The following is a 26,652-nucleotide window of genomic DNA, read 5'->3' on the forward strand; positions in this document are numbered from 1 at the left end:
AGTGCCAAAACTCACTTAGGAAGAAATAGGTCACCTGGATAGACCTGTTACTATTTTAAAAATTGAATTTATAGATAAAATCTTTCAACAATATAAAAATTCCAGGCACAGATAATATCTTTGGTCATTTCTGTAAAACATTTAAGAAATAATTCTAATTCTACATGATCTTTTCCACAAAATGGGAGAGAAGACGTCCCAATTCCTTTTATGAGGCCAGCATTACTCTGAAACCAAAACCATACAGACATCACAACAAAATAAAACAGATCAATATCCCTCATGAATGTAAATGCAAAACTCTTCAAATCACATTAGCAAATTGAATCCAAAAATATATAAATAGGAGAATACATTATGACCAAGTAGAGTTTAATCTGGAAAAGCAAGGATAGTTCAACATTCAAAAATCAATCAGTATAATTTACCATTTTAACAGACTAAACATAAAAAAACTGTAGGATCAACTCAATAAATGCAGAAAAAACATTTCACCAAATTTAACATCCATTAATGCTAAAAACTATCAGCAAACTAGGAATAGAAGGGAGTCTCTTTCACATGATACAAAGGAGGTACAAAAACCTACAGCTAATACCACATGTGATAGTAAAAACCTGATTCTCTCTAACATTAGGTAAAAGCCAACAGTGTCCGATTTCATCAACCCTGTTCATCATTATACTGGAAGCCCTTGTCAGTACAATAAGCTTAGAAAAAGAAATAAAAGGCATACAGATTAGAAAGTAGTAAGTTAAACTGTGACTAATTGCAGATTGTCTACATATAAAATATTCCAATAAATCTACATAAAATATCCTAGAATTAATAAATGAGTTTATTAAAGCTACAGGGTAAAAAGTATTCAAAAATAAACTGCTTTCCTAGTGAACAGTTGAACACAATCTTCTAAGTACCACACAGAAATAAAAGAAATACTGTGTATAAATCTAACAAAACACTGACAAAAGAAATCAAAGAAGACCTAAGTACATGAAGAAATACACTGTGTTCATATATTAGAAAACATACTAAGTTGCTAATTATTCTCAAATTGATCTTAGATTCAATTAGTACCAATACAAATCCCAGGAAGATTTTGTGTAGCCACTTAAAAATTGATTCAAACATTTATATTTAGAGGTAACAACTAGATAAAACAATTCTGAAAAAGAAGAACAAATGTGAAAGATATACTACCTGATTTTGAGGCTTAATATGCTTCAATAATCAAAGAAATATAGTGTTTACATCAAGATGAACAGGTCAATGGAACAGAGAACTCAGTAACAAACCCAGAATGATTTTCAACAAAGATTAAAGCCAATCTGATTTTAAAAAGGATAATATTTTCAACAAATTGTGCTGGAACAACTGTATTTTCTCTCTCTCTCTTTCTTTCTTTCCTCTCCCCCCTCACCCCCAACCCTCTCTCATCATTTATGTGTGTGTGCAGTTATACACAAACAAATCTTTTGTTGTTCCATATCCAGCTAATAACTATATCAAACTTATTTTCCCCAGACAACAGTCTTAATGTAACAACTTTTTTATTCAAAGACAGGATGTTTGTGACTTCAGCTTATATTCAATTTTAAAGATTTGGGCTTCTATAGAATAACATATTAGATGAATAAAATTTTAAAGGAGACATTCTTCAATGTAGATAAAAAAGAAAATACTAGTTTAAAAAATACACCAATAATTGTGGAAAGTTGTATGCAACAAACTGATTTAAATAGCTTCACCCTTGGATGAATATAAATTCTGAATTCAAAATGAACAAGCACTGTATTTACTTGCTTACTTCTCCATTATTATTTTGTATTTTTTTTAACAAGAAAATGTTTTTCTCCACATAATCTTTCTCTCTCTTACTTCTGCCATCAAACATTCTTGAATCTACAAAGGCTTTAAAATCAGTGGTTCCCAAATGGAAATTGAATTTTTATAGCACTCAATGTTCCAAGTTTTGACAGTGTGTATTTTGTTACTGTCTAGAGAGGATTGTTATTTGGTGCTTTCGTGGGCTTTTTGAAAACACAGACTTCTAACAGTAGAAATACATGTTCACAGCAGTCGCACAGACCACAGATTTTGAATATAAAGCAGCAGTACATTTCAGAGTTTTGATATTTTCTTTTTTACACACACATAAATTTATAAAAACAGACAAGGAAAGGTGTTATTCTTCTCAGTTATTATTGCTACTGAATTAAACCTAATATATATCTCTCTCCTATAGAAAAGAAAACTTACTTTTTTAAAAAGCAGAGTTATATCAGATACAGGTCTGATCTACTTACCAAGCTGTTAAACAGTCTTAATCCTTTACCCGTGAAATGTTCAGATACAATCTAATTGCACTTAATGTTATTACTAACCTTTGAAATTCTAATTAGCCAGGAGCCTATAGGTGTCAACAGCCCCAAAAGTTAATTATATTCTAACTTGCCCAAATTTACAGCTTCTTCCAGTTTTCCTAAATAATCACCTCCTCACTCAGCTGAGATAATATGTGAAAAGCACTTAGCACAGGATTAGGTCCTCTGTAAGTTCCCAATATTAGATATTACCATTGTCAAGCAAGACTTTCCGGGGAATGGAAGACGGCGCTGCACAGGTAAAGAAGATACTTAGCTAATACTTCAAAGTGATCACTTTAAACCTGTTTACTGAAAGCTTTCTGTATGAGATTACCAAAAAATATTTTGAAAAGAAGCCAAGAATGAAAATTGTTAATATTTTCTTCTTAGTATAGTTGCTACCATAACTTTTTGCTAGTATTTCAACATTTTTACAAATGAATAGCAAAGATGTAGGCATTATGACTCATTAACATCATTTTCTATCTCTGTCCCTCCCAAAATGTGAGTGTGTTGTCTTGAAAAATAATCACTGAACAGTTTAGAATCTTATGTGCAGATACATCCATCAACAGTTCTGTTTTTTTGAAATATGACTAGACCCAAAAATAAGGGTATGTTTACTTGCTAGAAAACAAGATGCAATTTGGCCTCTGATGATGGTTAGAGATGTCCTGCTAGGCAGAACCATGATATATAAATTGCAAATCAAAACAATGACTACCACTTCAGTAACTACTAACATGTAGGACATGACCAGCTACGTTCATAAGAGCTTGAGAAGAGCCAAAGCTCTTTTCTGAGATAAAAACAATAACAAAAGCAGCAAAAATGTGACTATTTTCATGCTGTAGTTAATTGGTCCAGCTAGATAAAAGTGAAAGTAAAAGTTAGACTTCCAAAATTTCAGAAATCTCCCACCTGTGTCAATCTGTAAGGTATATTCTAACGTTAAACATCAGCACAAACTGCCTGTATGCCACATGTTAAGTAAGTCAACAATGAGCTGCCTTTCTGTACTTGGTAAAAGGCACTTAAAAATCTGCTAAAATCTTTATTTTAGCAGCCAGCTAATGCACATATTTATCATTGATCTAGATTATCTGTTTTCTCCTTTGATTAATTTAGATTATTGGATCAGAGTACCCAGTATTTTAGTTCCCCAAAGTAAAGCTTTGTAATCTTTTCTTTAAATAAACAAAATAATTAACTTTAGCTCCTGAAAAAGTTGGTCTCTCTAACTACAGTTTACTTGGTTAAAAAACAAGAACCATGTGATACAACTTTTTCTTTTTGCTTTATCAGAAAGCTTTGAACTTAATTCAGGGCCCAGCAATAGGAATTAGCTTGTCTCTAATTCTAACAGTAACTACTCCTTAACTTCCCCTAGTGGTCTCATCAGATTTTATCTTGTTTTATATTATAATCATATTGCACATACCTCAAATTCTTGTAGAACATTTAGTAAATGAATGCTAAAGAAATCCATATGTCGGGATAATTTATTGAAAAATAAATGTGTTCACCAGAGTTTTAATTTGTAAACTGATTTTCATAAATACTACATACATAAAATTTAGGAATAACTAGCCTCCACATTTAGTGTTTACTTCTATTTTAAAAGTTCACATGCCTCAACCATTTTTACTTTAAAAAGTACCATCATATCATTACTTTTTCAGAGTAACCTAACAACTAGTCAAAATAGTCATGTAATACAGAAAATTTCCCACCGATAGTAGGAAATATCTGTGCTATTGTTAACATGCTAAAACTCCGAGAAAACTGGCCAAGTGATAAAAGGCTCACGGTAATGTGAACTTGGAAATAACACAAGATTGTCCTCACACTGTGACAGGCTGAAGTCCTTGGTTTCTGGGAGGTGAGACCTGGATGAGAGGGTGAGGCAGACAAGTCTTTAACAGTCTCCCAGCCCAGTCTACACAGGTTTTCTCTACTAACCAGGAAATTACAGGTGTAGTGGCTACTATTCCCTATCAGTGTAGGACCCAGAAATACATCTATCTAATTTAAAACAGTTCCACACTAGGGATTAAGAGAATTTGGAACACCCTGCCCAATCACCACCAATGGCACGCTAATGCACATTTCATTAATCTCTAACAACAAAACCCTATATTTTATGGAAATGATAATTTTGGACTTCCCTTACTTAAGGCAGGGTTTTGCTTTATTTGCTAAAAATTAATTTTTAAAAATTAAGTAAAAGTCATCTGGTTGGTTTACTACAGTGTCTAATATTCAACTATTATAATATTAATAAGAGAAGGAAGTGATTACTCATACTTAATTTTACTAGTTAAGTAATTTTTTTAATACTGTAAAAGTTTGCTACCTAAAATTGTTAGAAGGAACACAGATAAATCTACTGATTATTTAATAAAGACCATTTGTGAGAAAAATATTTTTCTTACATTATGATTATCCCATTATCAATGGAAAATGAGTCAGAAGGTAATCCAGCAATATTCCAAGTTCGAATTGTCACAGCTTCTCCCAGGGTACCCATAAGAGAACAATCATCTGAGCAGGGAATACCTCTTCCTTTGCACAAAGTTGTCCACTCTTTAGTTTGGTTCTTTAGAACATACACAGAAAGAGAAAGAAATGAGACTGGAGGTTATCAAAAGCATGCTTTATAATTCCTCAATTTATACTGTATTCACTGAGTCAACAAACCATTGTGGAAACTCTACCTCAAAAATGGTTTGTGTTTCTCAGATTCTTATTTCAAATAAAAATCTAATTGAGAAGGTCAGCTATGTACTCAACATATTCAATGTTGAGATAAAGTCTAGATTAAGCACTTAAGTCACAATTTCATATCTGGAAAAAATGATTACCAATTGTTATTATAAAGCTTCATTTTCAAAGCTACTCCTATCAAACTACCAATCACATTTTTCACAGAATTTGGAAACAGTATTCTAAAATTCATATGTAACCAATAAAGAGCCCAAATAGCCAAAGCTATCCTTAGCAGAAAGAACAAAGCCAGAGGCATCACATTATCCGACATTGAACTATACTACAAGGCTCCAATAACCAAAACAGCATGATACTGGTGCAAAAACATAGACCAATGGAACAGAATAGAGAGCACAGAAATAAAGCTGTACACTTACAAGCATCTGATCTTTGACACAGCTGACAAAAATAAGTAATGGGGAAAGGACTCCCTATTCAATAAATGGTGCTAGGATAACTGTCTAGCCATATGCAGAAGACTGAAATTTGATCCCTTCATTACACCATATACAAAAATCAACTCAAGATGAAATAAGGACTTAAATGTAAAACCTAAAACTATAAAACCTTAGAAGAAAACCTAGGAAATACATTCTAGACATAGGCTCTGGCAAAGATTTAATGGCAAGGATGCCAGAAACAATTGCAACAAAACCAAAAATTGACAAATAGGACCTAATTAAACTAAAGAGCTTCTTCACAGCAAAATAAACTATCAGCAGAGTAAAAAGACAAACTACAGAATGGGGAGAAACATTTTTAAACTATGCATCTGACAAAGGTCTATATATCTAGAATCTATAAAGAACTTAAACAAATTAACAAGCAAAAAACAAACAACCCCATTAAAAAGTAGGCAAAGGACACGAACAGACACTTCTCAACAGAAGACATACATGCAATCACAAGGATATGAAAAAATGCTCGACATCACTAGTCATTAGAGAAATATAAATCCAAACCACAATGAGATACCATCTCGCACCAGTCAGAATGGCTTTTGTTAAAAGTGAGAAAACAACAGATGCTGGCAAGGTCGCAGAGAAACGGGACTGCTTATACACAGCTGATGGGAATGTAAATTAGTTCAGTCACTGTGCAGAGCAGTGTAGTGATTTCTCAAAGAACCTAGAACTGAACTATTATTCAACCCAGCAACCCCATTACCGGGTATACACCCAGAGAAATATAAATTGTTCTACCATAAAGACACAGGCATGCTGTGATGGTTAATACTGAGTGTCAACTTGATTGGATTGAAGGATGCAAAGTATTGATCCTGGGTGTGTCTCTGAGAGTGCTGTCAAAGGAGATTAACATTTGAGTCAGTCGGCTGGGAAAGGCAGACCCACCCTTAATCTGGGTAGGCACCATCTAATCCACTGCCAACACAGCCAGGATATAAAGCAGGCAGAAAAACGTGAAAAGGCTAGACTGGCTTAGCCTTTCAGCCTACATCTTTCTCCCATGCTGGATGTTTCCTGCCCTCAAATGTCAGACTCCAAGTTCTTCAGTTTTGGAACTCAGACTGGCTTTCTCCCTCCTCAGCTTGCAGACGGCCTATTGTGGTACCTTGTGATTCTGTGAATTAATACTACTTAATAAACTCCCATATATATATATACACACATATGTGTGTGTGTGTATATATATGTGTGTGTGTGTATATATACATATATATGTGTATGTATATCCTATTAGTTCTATCCTTTTAGAGAATCCTATTAGTTCTGTTCCTCTAGTAGTTAATACTACTTAATAAACTCATATATATATATATATATATATCCTATTACTTCTGTTCCTCTAGAGAATCCTAATAGATATGTGTATGTTCATCGCAGCACTATTCACAATAGCGAAGACATAGAATCAACTCAAATGGTACATATACACCGTGGAATACTATGCAGCCATAAAAAGAATAAGATCATGTCCTCTGCAACAACATGTATGGAACTAGAGGCCATTAACCTAAGCAAATTAATGCAGGAAAAGAAAACCAAATACTGCATGTTCTCACTTATAAGTGGGAGCTAAATGATGAGAAGGCATGGACACAAAGAAGGGAGCAATAGATACTGGAGCCTACTTGAGGGTGGAGGGTGGGAGGAGGGTGAAGATTGAAAAACTACCTACTAGATACTACACTTATCACCTGGGTGATGACATAATCTGTACACCAAACCCTGGTGACACACAATTTACTTATGTAAAAAACCTGCACATGTACCCCTGAACCTAAAAGCTTTGTTTTGTTTTTGTTTTAAAAAACAAAGCTTCACTGTACAAAGTAGTTGGGACCACCACATTTTTTCTAAGTATTTTCTTTATGTTACAAATATCTAGCACATACAATATGATAGTAGAAAAGTAAATCCATTTTGAACCAGTAGGAGAGATAGAAAACATTTACTTCTGACTCACATGCCTTGTGAGTGGCTACGGCAAGGCATTTCAGTGCCAGTAAGGATCAGGGCACATACTGCAGTTTGTGAGACTCTACCTGGAGGACAGCCTGTAGGATGCACAGGAACCCAGGAGGGGTACTACAAGCCAAGGTTCGTGTTCAGAAAGTCAGAAGTCAACATCCAAGTTGAGTTTACAAATCAAAGATTTCAGAAATGGTGAAAGACATAATTGGAGAGAAAGGAGTTAGGAGAAGGCAAGGGGAAGGTGGGTATGTATGGTACTGGTACTAGCCTCTGGGTTGATGAGGGTGCTGGGTGCTCACAGGTGGCGCTGGCTGAGCGGCCATGCTGGGCATTGCCATCTCCCTCAGGCTCCTGCTGAGTGGGCTGGACCAACACTCCTTGAGGTTTGCACAAGAAAGGGCATCACAGTTTTGGGGGAATTGATGACATTCATGACCTTGATAAGACTGTTAATATTATGTAGAATTCCCCACAACTGGGTCTGTATGATGTTCCATCATAATTCAGATTATGCATCTTTGGCAGAAATATCACAGAAATCATGTGCTTTTCTCATTGCATCCATCAGATGGCACACAATTTCAAATTGTTCATTTACTGATGACACTAATTTTTATCACTTGATTAAAGTGTTGTCTGCCAGGCTTCTGTGTCATAATTATATGAGCTTATGTGTGATTATAGATTCTTCAGATGGTGGGATGCAACGCAAAGACACTCAGATAAATGAAAGGCAGAACTCTGTTATAGCTCCAAATGGGAGAAGGCTGCACACAGGGCCACACAGGGTGTTGTCAGGAGACAGAGTAGCATCAAGCCAGAGCTGTGGGAGGTAGTTTATATGTGGTAAATGGGATGGAATTAGCTGGGTTTCACAGGTTTCCTGGGCACTGGGTATTTTGCATCATTCTGTGGTTGCAAGGAAGAAGGGGCTGTCCTTGGTATCTGGGGGCCTTTGGAAGCTATCTATTGTAACCCAGGAGTGTTCGAGCCTAATAAAGAATATGGTTGGGGTGAGGGTTTAGCAAACGACTTACGAGAAAGAATTCTGAGTTTTTAACTATTATTTAAAATGGTTAAGACAGCATTTGTGAAATATTATATTATAACCTCCCCACTGTTAAATTGCTCTTTTCCTCATTCCTTTTGCAGGTAATAAGCATACTGTGGGGAGATATTTTATAACCGTGAGAATGCCGTTTTTGCCAAACATTCCATTTTTTCATTATTAATTTATGTCAGCATAGATTCATCTTTTTCATATTTTATCCAGTGAGTTATAATATTCCTGCCACTATTTATTGTGATGCTGAAATTGTCCAAGTTTGGACAGTGGGAACACCCTTAAACTAAATTCTATGTCCTTTTGACATGGCCCCATCCTTCTCTGGGTACCTCCCAACTCTTGCTCAAAAAAGACATTTCAGCTTTATCTTATAGTGAAGTCCAAGATAGCCACAGATAATCTTCCTGCTTTAAGCTCAGCTGACTAGCAACCATAATTCCATCTGCAAAGTCCCTTTGCCATGTAACGTGGCATAGTTACAGGTATAACACCTGGAGGTGAAGATCATAGGAGCCCAAATTCTCCCCATCATAAGTACTTAATAAATATCACCTGGCTATTTGATTTGGTTGTTGATACAAGGAATAGATGGTATCGCTATGTAGGGAGGAGGGACAGATAGCATTTCCAGTTTGAGTTGTATACACAGGTGCTTCTGGCATGTTTTATTTTTTATTTATTTATTTATTTAAATTTTATTTTGAGACGGAGTCTCACTCTGTCACCCAGGCTGGAGTGCAGCGGCATGATTTTGGCTCACTGCAACCTCTGCCTCCTGGGCTCAAGCAATCCTCCCACCTCAGCCTCCAAGTAGGACTGGGACTACAGGCACACACCACCATGCCCGGATAATTTCTTATATTTTTTTGTAGAGACAGGGTTGTACTATGTTCCCTAGGCTGGTCTCAAACTCCTGAGCTCAAGCAGTCTGCCCACCTCAGCCTCCCAAAGTGCTGGGATTACAGGTGTGAGCCACCTCACCCAGCACTACTGGCATGTTTTGTTCTATTTGTTTTCAGGCTGTAGGTTGACCTACAGACATTTTGGAGAGGTCTGCAAGCTTTCTTGGATCTAGCCTGATGCTGGAGTAGGCATGCTAGCCTGTGACATAGGGAAGAAGTAGAGAAAATAGAAGCAATATTTTCTGCAGAATGCTCTGTTTAGAGTTGACAGTTATAGTATGTTACCACAGACGAACTCTGGATTAGCAATTTAAGAGGCCTAATTACATGTTTATAAGGGTGTAGTATCAGAGAACAACCAAAATGAGCATGGAGGACTCTGAACAAGCATCTCGAAATTCAAGCCAATGGCCTTGGCTGGTAAGCAGGTGACGAGGTAGATGGTGGATTTGCTGGCATAAGGTCATGAAAAGAAAAAAAAAAGGGAGATAGATGGTAGAAGTGGAAAACTGGCCATTAAGAGTGTCATCTTGATGAAAATACCCAACACCATTAAAATAGTTTCAACTTTGGTTATTGGCAGAAAAAGTTCAATTAGAAGGTTCAAATTAATTCAAATCCAGGGCTTGTATGTTCTTAATAGCACTGTAGGATTCTGTTTTGGGAATTGGCACAGGCATTGTAATTGAGTGCTGTGAGCCCAGTTACCCTGGAAGAATTGGAGTTTTCTATGTTTTATTCATGAAAAGTGCCAGGAACTCTATGAAAGAGTTGATAAATAATTGACGACTACTCATATTCAAGTTTGGAGGGGAAATGCAGCTATTTATTGAGGGCCCTTGATATCCAGAGGCTTGAAACCCTTTGAGAAAAGGACCAAATTTCGTAGGCCTCTTAGTTTGGGTTCCTGAAGCAGACTGTGGGATGAAGATTCCTATGAGGTGACATGCTGAGGAAAGGATGCAGGAGGAAGCATGACAAGAAGGAGTAGAAGCCAATAAAGGACCAGCCTAAGTTCTGCAGCGGGTGGCCTCATTAGATGCCACAGGGAACCTCCATAGTGTAAGCTATTCCTTGGAGCTGTCGCAACCAGAGGGAAGGGAGAGAGACTCCCATGCTCCCTTCAATTATTCATTAAGGGCTGCTCAAGAGGCAAGTACATTCCCAGGCACTTCTTGCTCTCCAAACATTGGGTAAAGTAGGTTCTAGGAACCCAAGGGAAGTCCGACAGAAAGAGCCACAGGTGCTAGTTGTTGAGTGTGAAAGCACACAGAAGCCAGGAAGCCCTGATGTTTGCCATCCAACCCTTACGCTGAGAACTGAACGAGACAGTTTTGATTGGAAATAAACTGCTCGCTGTTTTGACCTGAGAGAAACAGATAAAAGAGTAAAGATGACAAAATGGGACTCAGAGACTTAATCCACAGGAATTCCTTCCTGTGATGTGAGAGTGACATGAGAGAATTGTTAAGGAAAGTAAAAACTTAGGTTGATCTAGTGAAGCAAGGAAGGAATAAAATTGCCTTCAATCCTTCACAGAGATGAGGTGGCATGGGATGAAGTGACTACTTGAATCAAGGGTTCGGACAGTGAATGAGTTCACAGAAAGCACTCTGAGCTTTGGCATGTCTTGTGTCTAAGTTGAATGTGGCTTTGTGTCTGCCAGTAAATTTCCAAAGTCTCAGTTCAGGTGCTTAAGACACCCTTGAAGCGTTTGTGTGGTGGTCTGACTAGCAGCCCCCCATTCTGACAGTAGCCAGGCGATGATGGCAAAGTCAGAAGATGCAGTCCCTTGGAGTGAGTCTGTCAGAGAAGGCCTGGTTGGGAGGATGATACATCTAGCTCTCCAAGCACTGGGTAAAGTGGATTCTGCTAGTGCACTAGGTAGTGCTAATACACTTTCTGTTGAGCTCTGGAATGCTAGACAGGAGCCAGTGCAGACACCGAGGGGTGTGCTCTGAACCAGCAGGGAAAGGTAGGGGTGGCTGAAGCCACTCCTTTTATTGTTCAAAATGTCAATGTAGGAGAGTAAGAAGAGTGCTAAATTAGGATGCAGGTAACCATCGAGTGCTAAAGACAGAAGCACCCACTAGGTGAGGGTTTCAAACATTTAGTTAAAAACACCACCACCAATTAAAGGATAACAGTGGCAGCAAGAGTCAGCCCTCCTCAGGAGACAGTGTTGAAATTAAATGAGGCTCAACTGAGACCATGTGCAAGCCAAAGCTCAGTGAAATTATAAAGCCCCACACAAAGGGGACTTAACATGTACTGTTTCTCGTTTGACACCAAAAACTATTGCCAAATGTTCTGAATTCCTCCCTTCTTTTATTCTCATTATCATCCCTCCCATTTTTTCTTTTAGTTATCTTAATTTTTCTAAATCTCTCTGCCTGCTTTGATAGGGCCATGATCCCGGTTGGATTCCAGTTCCATTTTTCTGAAAAGAGCTGAAGAGTATGCTGGGTCTCTCATTCAGTAAAAACTAAAAAGTCGAAGAGAAAAATAGGAAGAATAATTAGGATTAACTCCTAGGGTTAGGTGTTGGGCCAGGGAGAAGAAAGAGGCAGAATCAGTCAGAGAAGTGGGAAGCAAGGCAGGGAATGTGGTGTTTGTTTTCTAAGGAACAAAGCCACTTATCAACAGGGTTTTAGGCAGGCTCACCTTTTCCTCCCCTCAAGTTTCATTCTCTGAAAAGATTTTGAAATGGCTTGTTATTGAGACTGATAGGAAACAGTGGATGAAGTACACACACACACACACACACACACACTCACTCACAGAGAGAGAGAGAGAGAGAGTCCTGATACCTTTTTACAGTACTTGCTTAGGAACTGAGATTTTATCAGTAAAGGGTACCATTTTCCCATTACTGTTTTTAAAAAATTATTTATTTATTTATTTATTTATTTTGAGGTGGAGTCTCGCTCTGTCGCCCGGACTGGACTGCAGTGGCCAGATCTCAGCTCACTGCAAACTCCGCCTCCCGGGTTTACGCCATTCTCCTGCCTCAGCCTCCCGAGTAGCTGGGACTACAGGCGCCCGCCACCTCGCCCGGCTAGTTTTTGTATTTTTAGTAGAGACGGGGTTTCACCGTGTTAGCCAGGATGGTCTCGATCTCCTGACCTCGTGATCCGCCCGTCTTGGCCTCCCAAAGTGCTGGGATTACAGGCTTGAGCCACCACGCCCAGCCTAAAAAATTTTTTATTTTTAATCAGGCAGCCCCAAACTAGAATAGGTTCAGAGACTCCCCATTTTCACATTACATTTTAAAGTAGATATTTTTATTTTTAAAACAATTAGATTTTTGAAGAGTGTATTACATGGTGTCTTTTGGCTAACCAGCTAATCTATACAATAACTAAAATACACAAGTAGAAATCATGTAAAAATATCTTCCTCACTGTACTTACCAAAAAACTGAAACCAAAGTAAAACAAAACCTTGAAGGGTAATACTGGCTGGGATGGGCAGAGGGTCAGGAAGAGATGGAGTAGCGTCCCTTACCTGTCTGTAGGTGGATGTGAAGGCTCCGAGATAAGCAACCACTCCTGAGGAAATGAGGATATCCCCAGTCAAGTTGATGTACAGCTGCCCTAGCTCCAGAGCTGTGTGGCTCCATCGAGTTTTCTCACCTCCAAGGCCTCCAATCAACTGTTCAGCTCGTTCTAATTTTTTGCTGCACAGGTCAACCTCAAAAATAAAAGTGAGCTTTTATCAGCATTTACAAGTACAATAAGTTAAAAATTCTGCAAGATTTTACCCTCAGAAGTAAATTATTATTATTTATTTATTTATTTATTTATTATTATTATTGAGACAGAGTCTGGCTCTGTGGCCCAGGCTGGAGTGCAGTGGCGCAATCTCCGCTCACTGCAAGCCTGCCTCCCAGGTTCACGTCATTCTGCTGTCTCAGCCTCCCAAGTAGCTGGGACTACAGGCGCCTGCCACCACACCCGGCTAATTTTTTTGTATTTTTAGTAGAGACAGGTTTTCACTGTGTTAGCCAGGATGGTCTCGATCTCCTGACCTCGTGATCCACCCGCCTCGGCCTCCCAAAGTGCTGGGATTACAGGAGTGAGCCACCACGCCCGGTGTAAATTATTATTTTTAATTAGACTTCTGCCTGGGATTTCCTATATCACTATAATATAGTAAAGCCCATGATATTTTAGAATTTATAAATATAAAGTGTCTAATATAATTCATGAAATTAATAATGAATGAGTATCACATAATGCAAAGAACAGCTCTATTTAAGGAAATGACATACAGTACAGGATACTGAAAGTTAGTTAATAAAGGACATTCTTCTGCAAATATAGATGTTTTCCCTCCATTTTAAATATCTAGATGCATTTTATTTTAAATATTCTACAAACGTTTTCCCCTCATTTAACTTACGGTTGATTTTATCATGATCTTAAAGGTTAAATGTTTAAAAGTTTTAATAATTTATGATTATTTACAAAGCACAATTTTCAGGTTGTTAAACTGTGTCACTCAGGCACTTGTAATTCAGCTTAAATTAGGACATCGATCAATAGCTGAGAGCCTATTTGGTGCATAAGACTATCAACCAAATACGATTATATGTAATTAAGCAATATGATAAAAAAGAGATAATTACGAAGGTGCAAACTTGGTGAAAAGTTATTTCAGTTCACACAATAGCAGTATTCCAGCAGAATACGTAAATTATTTTTATTAAATTTTTAAGTGCCTTAACATCATTATTCTTGGAAGAAGATGAGATTAAATAAAGCTTATCATGATGTTAAAAAATAATTTACATGAAAAGAGAAATTCAACAATCAATAAAAGCTAAGACATTTAGGTTATTTTGGAATAAGAATTTGGCTTATGCTTTTTACTAATGTTACTAACATTTATATTAAGTCAATGATTTTAGATTAAAAGATGCATGATTCTGTATCAGTTTATCTACAGATAGGTTTGAAAAAAGCAAATGGTATGTAATTGTAGTATGTGTGATACTTCCTAAATTTAATTTTTTTCCTTTTGATTTTCCCTCTTTAAATGACTTTTGTCTTTCTCGTTTCTTTCCTCACCTATTCTTCTTTCAACAATGTTTATGATAAACTGAATCAGGTCTTAGACTATGACAAAGTTGCCATCAGAAACTACTAAGTAAAAATATTTTAGCTAAAATTTTACCTCCAAAAGCACATTTTTAATACACATAAATGCATATGTTCATTTCATATCACCGTAAGTTTCTAACATTTTATTATAAAAAATAAATAAAATTTTCAAACATATAGGAGAGTTGCAAAATGTTTAAAGAGGGCAACTGCATAACCATTTATTGATTATATTAAACTAAAACTGATCATTCAAAAATCATGCCATAATAGGTTACACTTCTAAAGATTAGCATAATGTCTTACATTTGTGCAAATATAGAATACAGGATAGATACTACAGAAAGACAAAGTCTGGTGTTCTGGAAAGAGTACAGCTATTAGAGTCAGGCTGCCTGAGTTCAGGTCTTAGACTTAATGCTCAGAAGCTGGGTCGACGATGGACAAGTTGCTTGATCTTTCTGTTCTGTACTTTCTTCAAAATGGTACACAATGATTACTTCCCTCAAAAGGTTATTGTGAGAATAAATGGTATAATATGTAATGTTCTTGGAACAACAGGCTCTTGTACATAATAAGCATTCAATAAATGTTGACTGTTATAAAATATTATGACCTTTTTCTGGACCGTAATCAGACGTCAGCAGTTAATTTTTCCAAATGGTATCACTAATTAAGTGAGAGTAATATTTTTAGTCTTGAAAACATTTTTAGTAAATACCGTATGGTTCTGAGTATTGAGTTCTAATTTCTGCTCTGCCATACAACCTAAATCACTTAACATTTTGGTTCTCAATTTCCTTACTTGCAAAGTGAAAAATGATTAAATAATCTAGCTCAATATTCTAGTAATCTAAGCTAGAGAGACTGGCATATATATATATATATATTTTGGAAAAGCCCAGAGAATAAGTATTTTAGTTTTCGTGAGCCAAGCAGCAGAATTGAGGATATTTATGTATTACATGGGTACTTATACGGCCATTAATATGTAATTATTTTAAAATGTCAAAACTATTATTAGCTCTTGGGCCATACAAAAACAGGCGATGGGCAGATGTGGCCTGCGGGCCATAGTTTGCCAATCCCTGACCAGGAAAGAAACAGGACTGGTGTGTTACATGCTACTATGAACATCGTTCTTAGTTACAATAATTGAGAATTTGTCCATCTTTTTCTATATCAGCACATACCTGGTTTTCCAAGTCAGCCTTCTTTTGTTTATTTAATTCAAGTGTGTCTTGAAGCCTGGCCAGCTTGTCCTGAACTTCCTTAAGGGCTGCCTGCTTCTTTCTAAGACCATCCATGGCAATTTTAAGCTCCCCTTCAGCTGCAGCCAGTTTTATCTTTTTGGGAGCTACTATTTTTGCCACTCTGCAAAAAGTAAAATTGAAAAATTAAATATTCATTTAATATTCCAGTACACTTTCTACCACTGAATTTACTTTTCTAATATCCTTACTGTGACTCAAAACACTTCTTTATGCAAAAATCTAAACTGATTTCTATATTCCATGTTTTATCTAAGAATCATCCAAGCTTGATCCTGGACATAAGAAATGGCCATTAAAATAGACATCAAATATACATAGTGTTTTAAAATAATACTTTTACTCAAAAAAACATTTTGCAAGTATGAATTTTGATAACTTTCTGAAAGAAGAGTAGATATTCAAGTAGAGTATTACAATGTTAGTAGAAGCCTAATTGCAATGATAAAGGTTAGTTTTGATGAGGAAAAAGTGAGGTATCTTTTATATTTTATTTTAAAAAATCCTCAAATCCTAGAATACATCCTCAACCAAAAACGGTTATCCTATAAATATGTATGTGGTAATAAAAGGAATTATATAGGAAAAAGGATGGATCTAAATTCTCTCCCTAGTATCTGGAAAATGGAGTCAGTCATGTTATCTAACAAACATTAAATTAATCATTAACTAATATATCATGGTCTGAAACATATATAGCACTACTATATATATAGAATGATTAAAATTGGATATGAGTTTGAAAAACATCCTGTGACAGTTGTTTTTTTGAAAAAACAATTACTCTGCTTTGTGTATGATATAACCGGTTCTCATATCATCACCAAAAAATGCTCCTTATTTCACAATAATACATATTATGCCAGCAGTTTTTAAAGTGTGGTCCAAGGACCCCTGGGGATCTTGACGACACTTGCCCCTTTAGGGAGCTCATAAGGTCTTCCCTTGTCCAACTAAACCTCTATGTGATGGTGGATTTTCTTTAATTGTAATCAAAACAACATATTGCAACAGAATGAGCGAAGAAGCAGATTATGGTGTCTGGCTATCTTACATTAGACCACACATTAAAGAGACTTGTAAAGGTATAATAAAATATCACTGTTATCTTTTTTTTTCTATTTTTTAAAGAAAAACATGAATTTATAAAAAATAAAAATAAGTCACTTATATTAACATGTAACATTTTTATTGCTTTTCAAAATGAATTTAACAAACACTTCAAAAAATTTTCCATTTTAATTTCTAATATGGTAAATAAACAAAAATCTTTTTGGGGTCTTCAATACTTTTTAAGAGTATAAACGGTTCCTGAGTCCAAAAAGTTTAAGAACCACTGTATTACACTATTATTTGGCATAATCTTGCCTCCAGTAAATATGCAAACACAAAGCAGATTCAGACAGGATTTTCCAAGGAGCCTCTCTCACTTACATAACTTTTAAATTTCATACTGTCTAACTGACCAAAAGTGAAGATAAAACATACCAGCCGGGTTTCTTTGTATCAGCACTTACTTATCATATGAATCCATTGCTATGACCCACTTGCACAGACCTTCGGCCGCTGTAGAAGCATTTCTGATTTTTTCTGGTACAAAATCTGGATTTGGAATATAATTTTTTCTTATGATATTCATATAAGCTGGAGGAATATTGTCCTTGTCATATTCATGAAGTGACTGTAGAAACCTCATGTCACCAAGAAGTCTCTTAGCTGGGCCCCAGAAATCCTCAATTTTTTTCCCTGAACCTGTCGGGTCAGGGATTTTGTCAGCTTTGATTCCTTTCAAGATGCATATAGCTTCCATAACAAGCTTGACACCAGCAGGAGGACTCTTCATGGATTTTACTACTGTAATATCCTTGAAATAACAACATGCTAATTATTTTAAAAGACACGTTTGTTTATACAGTAATTATAATTGGTTCCTATTTTCAAACTAAGCATACAGAAACTCACTGTGTTCACTGGGTAGAAATGGTGACAGTAATAGAACTGCACTGACACTCTTCTCCCGAGTCCCACCCATAAGTTTAGCCAAAATTCTCTGCACTATTTATTTTAAAAATCAACCTTCATCTTTCTAAATTAAAATATTCCTGTTTCACATCTTAACTTTTAATACACTTCATGAAATCTAAGACACTGCTATTGCAAAATAAAGTATTATAAAACACATTATTTTACGCATCCCCCCAAAAAAATCACTGACAAAATTAACACAAACACTTATCACATGCTCTATAACATGCATCCCAATGACAACAGTGTCTAAATATGAAAAAGGTACCCCTTAGAACCAAAATATAATCTCAAGTCTTATGCCTTTGTTGATTACTGTAGTGCAAAGATGTATGAAGTTCGTGAAATAACTGTTGCTTTATGGTAAGTTATAACATCTAGCAGCTTTCTTCCATTTCAAAGGTGTTTTTGCATGCACATGCATTTCTTTTTCAAGTCAATTAGGGAATTCTTTTGCCAATTTCAAAATGATTTCAACTTCATTAAATTTGCAGGCTAATTTGGAGAGACAAACTAGACTAGAACACAATGCTAATTTCTTTCTTGGGCTGTGATGACATGTGTCCTAGAAAGTGTATGGCGAAGCTCTTACCTGTGCAGTAAGAGTATCAAGGGCAGCCAATGCTGACTCTAGTATTGGCAAGGCACCTGCCAGGTCAGCATCACACTCATCTTTGATGGCTTTGGAAGCCATAGCTTGTTCGTTTGCTATTGTTTCATCAGCTTTCACTATTTTTTCAGTTTTGGCAACTTCTACAGACTCTTTCTCAATCATTATCATCATTTCATCAACCTTTTTGCTAGCAACTTTTAATTGAGGTTGTAATGCCTCCAACTCCATCTGCATTGTGGCTACTTGAGATGAAGCAGAATCCAGTTTCTCCAAACCCACTTGATATCTCTTTTTCATTTTCATTACTTCACTGAAAGGAAATGGATAAAACAAAGTTAATCATGAGGTTCCGTATCCTACATTAAGGAAAAACCTAAGTGTTTTTGAGCTTGCTAGTCTTTTTCAAGACATAACTACAGGAGTGGTCTAAAAGATTTTCATATATATGACAATCTGTCAAAACATGAAACCTAGAACATTGGATTTGTGCACAATTCAGAGCAGACAGCATGTTTTATTAATTTTTGTGTTTTCAGCACCTATACGTTATCAAGGCATACAACAGAAATTCAAAAGAATAAATACACTGGAGATGAGGCAAGGAGTATCCTATATCAAAATGAATGATGTACCTCTAAAGTTGGTAAGTTGATTCCAGCAACACTACTGCTGCTTTAAACCTTTTTATGATCACTTATTTTAAACACACTTCAGTGCTCAAAATATATTACTGTGAATGTTTCCAAATGTGAAAAAATGATTTTAACATATATTATACATCTTGAAACAGAGATTTGTTTTATTAAAGGAAAAGTAACAAATAGAGCAGATCATAAAGCTCAATACCCTGTTTGATGCAAAATGATTACAAAGTAATAACAAATGATGAGAAATAACATAATATTTTAGCATATTTTAAAAGTTAAATATTGTAATGTGCTTAAAAATTTAATCTGTATTTATCTGCAAATATATATGAATTTCTCTATAAAGAAAACTCTTCTTTATAATTTCATTTTAAAATACTTGATACACCATAATGTCTCCAAGTAAAAAAAGGACATGCTTTTAAAACCCCCTTCCAAAAATAGACTGGAGTAGTAAGGAACTGGCTTGAGCTGGAAAAGGTAACCTGGAGAACACTGAAAGGATTGCAATTTGTTTTAAAACAATTCATAAGTTAGAGCATGCCACGTTTTTGTCACATGTCTAATTCTGTCTGAGCAAGCAAAGTATTAGAGAGTAATGGGCACAGAGGGCACCGAGCGTATGGTACTGTATTATCGTGAGTCTGGTTTCAGCTGAAACCTTGTGCAACGAGCATGGCAAAGGTCTCATTCCTGCCAGCCTGAGACAGTTTCAATATTGTGGCTAATCCCAAGTGATGCTTTGCTAGCTTAACCACAGATTTCCTGCCAGGTAACCTGAAAACTTGCTTCTAGGTTACAGCACTACCTTGCTATCGGGACCTGAAGGCTTTAGTTATTATGGGAAGAATAATCATAGGGTAGGACTTCTAGTTGAGGTAAAGGAGAAATAAATTAATATCCTTTTTTTTCGTTTGCAAGGAATTTTGAAAAGAAAAAATTTGAAAAAAGGAAAATTTGAAAGGCAAATAAGAATATTTGAAAATACCTTAAAAACTATGACTCTTTCAACCTGTAAGTTTGAACTTATAACCTTGTAACTTTAAAACTTATAACCAATAAGTTTAACTCTTCCTATAAGTTTGTATCTCATTTTTATAATCCTCCTTTTTGTTAGGGTGGCCTTACTATTGTGAGTGCACAGTCAAACAAAAGCCATGAGTGATATCCAAAATTTAATCGATCTCCAAGAGCTTTTGATCCTCCTGGATAAGAAAATATGAAAAAAAGCAAGATTCCATTATGTTAAAGATCATAAGCTTGACACAGACAGACAATTATCTTGAGAGCCAAAGAAATAATGAATTCCAGTCAAGCTATGCAGCAGTCACGGTGGGCGCTGCAGATTTCACGAGGTAGTTGACAAATTCCTAAAGGTATGATTCAAACACAGGGTGGTAGACCACAGTGACGACGACAGTCCTGGTTGGGAGGGCACAGCCACAGTCACTATGAATACAGATGAGGAGTGTCATACCCATATCCAGGTAGCATGCTGCCCAGTATGAGAAAAGGTGCTTCAAAATGCTTGATAGTAGGTTAAACACAGGAAGATTTAGAATTAACCATAGAAATATATACAAAAATCAAACTCATAGTATTCATATTTTTATATTATCTGTGCACATTTGTTGTTTTATGTATTCTTTTTAATCTTTAAAAGAATTTGGTCTGTTCAATTCATGGAGCAGGCTTGAGCTTCCAATATAAATCATGTATCTGAGCAGTAAATTTACATTTGTTTTTAAGTAAAAATCATATTAATTTGTAGATAATATTCAAATATTTAAAAGTACTTAAGCCTTACCATATGTATATGTTTAAAATACTAGGCTTATAAATTATTTAAGTATCTAGTAATGTTTGATTTGTCAAATCAGAACTTGAAAGGGAAATATAAATACCATATTAAAAATTTTATTTAAAAAAGCTTTTGAATGGAGGCACACATTAATCCAAGGTTCCCTTTAAAGGTAGCCACTAAAATGTTCCAAACTTCCTACTTTCTACCTTAATGTTATAATGTTTTTAAATTTTGTAATATACATACTGAATTTTAATTTTTGGAACAAAAGAAATATTTGAATAAACTTTTATGCACACAAAAGTCACCCTCCAGAACATTAAAAAAACTCACATCGACACTTTCTATAGCAGGTAAGTTTACTCATGTTTATATTGATGTTTTCAAATGAGAGCTTATTAGAGAGTGACTGTCCCTCCCTAGAGTCTCAGCTGTTCAGTATCCAAAGAGAGGGTTTAACTATTACCTAATTATTTATCAGAGAAAAATCACTCTCTAGTAGTGTTTACTCAATATTCACAGCTCTGGTTGGAATATCTTCATTCTTCCAAGAGTGATTATGCATCTATGATGTGCTAGGCAATGTACCCATATAAGAAGGATAAGACCCCTCCCTAAATTCAAAATGTTTGTGGATTAAATCATTTAAAGATGTCACAAAACTCACAGTATATTTCTATGAAATAAATCTCTATTACATATTTATGTCATTTTTGCACACATAAGTATTTTTAATTTGCCCTAGCTTACTTAGAAACATGAAAATGGATTTTTACCTTCTTTTCTTTTCTAACAACAGTTTGAAGGTGGAGATTAATTCGAGGTAAGAGGTAGGAGTCACATAATTGTATCTTTGAAGTTCAACAAAGAAAGATTTGGATAAATTTATAGTAGAAGTGTGGAAGCTTTTACACATGTCGATACAGCCATCTCTTATTTCCTCTGACATTTCAATTTCTTCCAAGAACCGTGAGGCAACTGCCTGGAGTGCATCTTCAGGCCATGACTAAATGTAAGATAAATGCTTTAGCACTTTATTAAGATTACAAATCTGGATCTGTTACTACTGCAGCCCTTTACAACTTAGGGATGTTGGGGGTGAAGGAGAATAGTGTGAGGGATGGTGTGGGGGAGACAATTTCATAAGGAACCTTCCCAAGGACTTGCATAGTTAGGGCAGGGAGCCAGGAGCTAGTTAGTGCATATAACATTCACTGTCTGTGGTTTGTTCTGAGATTAGAGAAATTGTTCATGAGTGTTGCAGGAGAAAGAAAAGGCAAATGAACTAAATTTATGGAAAGTCTATTTCTGTATGCATTTTACTGGTACCATCTCATTTAATTATCCTAACATTTCCCTGAGAATGATGTAGGCATCATTCCTGAAACAGCTTCCAAATCCTTTCTCTTCTTTCTTTATCCACCTCAATCATCCCAATTCAAGCCTCCACTATCATCTGCCTGGAAGATTCCAATAGCATCCTAACTGTTTGTATTCTTTACATAGCTGCAAGAGTGCTCTTTTCAAAATATAAATCAGCTCATGTCACACTCCCCAATTTATAACCATTCAAAGACTCCCTAGAATTCTTAAAATCCAAACCAACTTGCCAATCTCTATTTGATTTGGCCCTTCCCAAATTTCTGACCTGTTATACCACTTCCGCCCACAGTTCCTGTGCTCCTGTCACACTGATTTTCTGCCACCTCTCCTTCCGTCTAGACACTTGACTTCACTAGTTCATCCTCACTGCCAAGATCTCAGTACTGACACTTTTTTGTCTTTCCAGTTTCCTCTTCAAACCCATAATTGGTCCCTTATTTAAAAAGCATTTATCTATAATCCCAGCACTTTGGGAGGCCGAGGCGGGCAGATCACCTGAGGTCAGGAGTTCGAGACCAACCTGGCCAACATGGTGAAACCCCGTCTCTACTAAAAATACAAAAATTAGCCAGGCGTGGTGGCGGGCGCCTGTAATTCCAGCTACTTGGGAGGCTGAGGCAGGAGAATTGCTTGAACCTGGCAGGCAGAGGTTGTAGTGAGCCAAGATTGTGCCACTGCACTCCAGCCTGGGTGACAAGAGTGAGACTGCGTTTCAAAACAACAACCACAACAAAGCATTTACTCCCTATTTGCTACCCTGTCTAATGAAATTGTGTTTTGCTTATTTGTCTGTGGACAAGAAGCCCAAGGAGAGCAGAGGTCTTGTCTATTTCATGTGCGTCATCTCCAGCTTTTAGATTAAGACTTGCTACAAAGCAAAACAGAACTCAATAAACGTTTTGCATGAAATAATTAATTTTACCAGAAGTGGAGGTACAGAGAGGTTCTGTAAACTTTCCAAGGTCATAAATGCTTATCTGTTAAATCCCCCTCACGGGATCTCAGCCATAGCCCCCAGATTTCTTACTACACAAGTAGAGAATGCATTATGATATGCTGTTAAAGCCAGAATTACTGTTCACATCTAGCTAGGTACTCTCCTTTTGCTACTCCCCTTCCCCACCCCTCCTCCGTACCCCCCATCCATTCGCTGCCTTTTTCTGCTCTGCTTGTACTTCCCAGTACGAAGTCCACTACAAAAAAAGGTCACTCTGGCTTTCTTCCTCTTAACTTCTTTGGGTTTAGCTAATGGGAAGAGAGTGGGGGCAGGGTGGAAGAAGTAAGACATACAGGTATTTTGTTCCTCCCTTCCTTTCCAGCTGTAGCTGAGTTCTAGGTTTCTGGTTCCTATTCCTGTTGGGCAGTCTTATATCCACAGCTCTAAGCTCTGACTTCCAGTAACACTCTTCCCTTCCTCTGCCCTTTTATACGCGGGCATAGTAACACTTCCTACTATTGCTCCACCCACTACTTCCTGAGTGTTCCAACATCCCCTCTTGGTTCCCTTAACCCTGCCTACACCTCTGTGAATGGTTCCTTCGTTATGCTTTCTCCAGTGAAGGGTTCAAGTGTGCTCTGTGTTTCCTGTCAGGACTCTGATACACAATTTTATCATAACACTTCCTATAATATATTGAAGTTAGTGATCACATAGACTCTTAATAAATACTTTTCTATTATAATTTCTTGAATTTTAATTTCATAAAATAAAACTGATCAGAAGATTCTGCTGAACTACATTTTGGGGTAAACTATGGGTTGGGAGTCTATAAAATAAGTCATGATGAGGGTGGAAATCAACATTTCTAGAAGTCTGTCTAAAATATACATGACAATACCTGAAACCAGTCAATGGTACAGCAGTTAACAAGAGCAGGGAACTTTCTAAGACGATTTCGAAATGCATCTCCAATGGGACTCATGGCAAGAACCACATGCAGTTGGTTGCGGCAACGATCAATAAACATGTTGAAAAGGGCTATGGGGCTGCCATCTGTTTGCTTGGTTTTATCCCGCTGGCGATCTAACTGACGCATCTTATCACATATCTCTTGTTTCTCATCTAATGCAAAGAGATTTGGAATCTCCCCAGCATTTAGCAGATTATTGACATCTTCCAGAAAAGACTCTTTTTTAATTTGAGTATCTGTAAACAGGAAGACACCCTGCATCTCACCTTCTGCACATTTCCTTAAGATCACTTTTAAATCTTCATGCCATTCAGTAGTATCATACCCCTTAGAGATTTCAACTTGGAAAACAGAATAATCAGCCATGTGGGCAGCTAATCTGGTGACAGATTGCCTTCCACTCCCTCCAACCCCTACTAGGAGAGCATGGCTGCGAGGTTGCTTCAGGATCCTGGAAATTCTGCTGATGTGCTCTATGGCAAATCGAAACAAGACGAGGTTCATGGGTTTTTTGCTTATATTGTTGTATTCTTCTAGGTGCATTTCTACTATCATTCGAAGATTATCCACATCTGCGATTTCTCTGTAGTTGGTATCCTCCCTCTTGGGATCATGGAAGTCACAAAACATTAAGCTGCGTAAGTCATCTTCTTCCACTATGCCATCATTATCAAAATCCAAACGTTGAAAAAGCTCATGAAAATCTGCATACATGTAGTTTCTCAAAATTTCTTGAATGTAGTTGATGAGCCAGCCTCTGTCTGCATTGTCCAGAAGGCGGTCATAATACACTCGAAGGACCTGTATAATAATTAAAAAGCAGCTTTAGGAACTTCCTTCTGATTTTTAAAAAAGTGTTATTATTTCTGTGCTAATCTCAAGTAATAAAAAATATTAGAAATTTCTGCGGGTTTTATTAAAAGTATATTCAAATAATCAGGACTGATTCATAATAGTGCTATTTTAAATGTTAATTTTAACTCTATATTTAGAATAATAAGGTTATATTCAGTTATCAATCAATGAAAGGTAATTTTGGGGGTGGTAGAAGTAGATGTAGAGATGCTAAGAGACTTAAGGCCTTTAGAAGTTAGTGACTGCTTTTGCTGGCTGCTCAGATGTGGATAGCAGAGCTGGGCACCAGTACCCAGGGGGCATCCAACTCCTTGCCAGTGATGTTTCCTTTTTCTAGGATAGATAACATTTTGAAAATTATTGACAACTCAATAGTTTTTGCTTTTGTTTTTCATAAAGCACATTTTCTAGAACAGGAAATGTCTTGGGTAGAGGGAGAGTTGTTTGGGGTATCTGTTAATTATTTTTGTTTTAAGTCGTTACAGAGAGCAATCTACCAAAATAAATCTCTGGTTATATGCACATGCTATGGGACTGCAAGAACTATCAGGCTTGCTACATGTAACTACTGTTTTCTTAAAGCAATGTAAGTGTCCCGGGGTACAGTCTATTTTGGACTGAATTGTGTCCCCACAAAATTCTTATGTTGAAGCCATAACTCTCAATGTGACTGGATTTGGGAATAGGGCCTTAAAGGAGGCAATTAAGGTTAAATGAGGTCATAAGGGTAGGGCCCTAATCTTATAGGATAGTGTCCTTATAAGAAAAGGAAGAGGCATTAAAGCGCACGCTCGCTCTCTCTCTCTTTGGTTCTTGTTTCTGTTGGGCAGCCCTTATATGCACAAAGGAATGGCCATGTGAGGACACAGAGACAAGGTGGCTTTAGCAAGTCAGTGTGAGAAAATAAATTTCTGTTGTTTAAGCTACTTAGTCTGTATTATTTTGTTAATGGCCGACTAATACATATATGCTATACATAATGCATATTTCGTCGGTAGAACGTTGGATCCTTACTCTGCTCTACCATTTTGAGTAAATCACTGAAAATGTCTGCATCAGCTTCTTCACCTATAAAATAGAAGTAGTATTACCTACCTCGCAAATCTCATAGATTTGGAGAAAAAGTAACATGACAACATATGTGCAAACACTATGGAATTCAAATAGATAATCACTGCAAATTGCCCTAGCATTAGGCTAATCACAGTGTTCAGGAATCGTAGTTTTAGTGTATTGATTGTTATCAAATTGATTATTTCACAGTGTTATCCTTTTTTTTTTCACTAATAGTGTCTGCATAAGCAAATGGTATTATTTAATCTTCCTTCATATTCCAACCAGTTCAAAAGTTATTTCTCTGTGAGACAATCTAATTTCCCAATACATGCCAATAGCCAATCTTTGAACTGAGGTACTTAAGACCTCAGACAATATTCCTAAATTAAGTCAACTTCATGTATCAGGATCAATGCCTAAGCATGAAACAAGTATATTATTATCT

At 36.5% G+C, this 26,652-nt stretch overlaps 1 protein-coding gene across 1 annotated transcript in view; it reads right to left on the minus strand.

Moving 5' to 3' along the window:
• Positions 1-26,652, minus strand: part of DNAH7 (dynein axonemal heavy chain 7) — a 358,505-nt gene that overhangs the window by 91,994 nt on the left and 239,859 nt on the right. The window contains exons 41-47 of the mRNA XM_023217897.2: positions 24,225-25,097; positions 21,780-22,009; positions 18,532-18,862; positions 17,432-17,778; positions 15,837-16,017; positions 13,046-13,231; positions 4,802-4,965 (exon numbers count right to left, since the gene is read on the minus strand). Of these exons, the coding sequence (XP_023073665.1) occupies positions 4,802-4,965; positions 13,046-13,231; positions 15,837-16,017; positions 17,432-17,778; positions 18,532-18,862; positions 21,780-22,009; positions 24,225-25,097 (2,312 nt within the window). The remainder of the gene's footprint in view (positions 1-4,801; positions 4,966-13,045; positions 13,232-15,836; positions 16,018-17,431; positions 17,779-18,531; positions 18,863-21,779; positions 22,010-24,224; positions 25,098-26,652) is intronic.

The sequence above is a fragment of the Piliocolobus tephrosceles genome, chromosome 11 (assembly GCF_002776525.5).
Source record: "Piliocolobus tephrosceles isolate RC106 chromosome 11, ASM277652v3, whole genome shotgun sequence".
Taxonomy (NCBI): Eukaryota; Metazoa; Chordata; class Mammalia; order Primates; family Cercopithecidae; genus Piliocolobus; species Piliocolobus tephrosceles.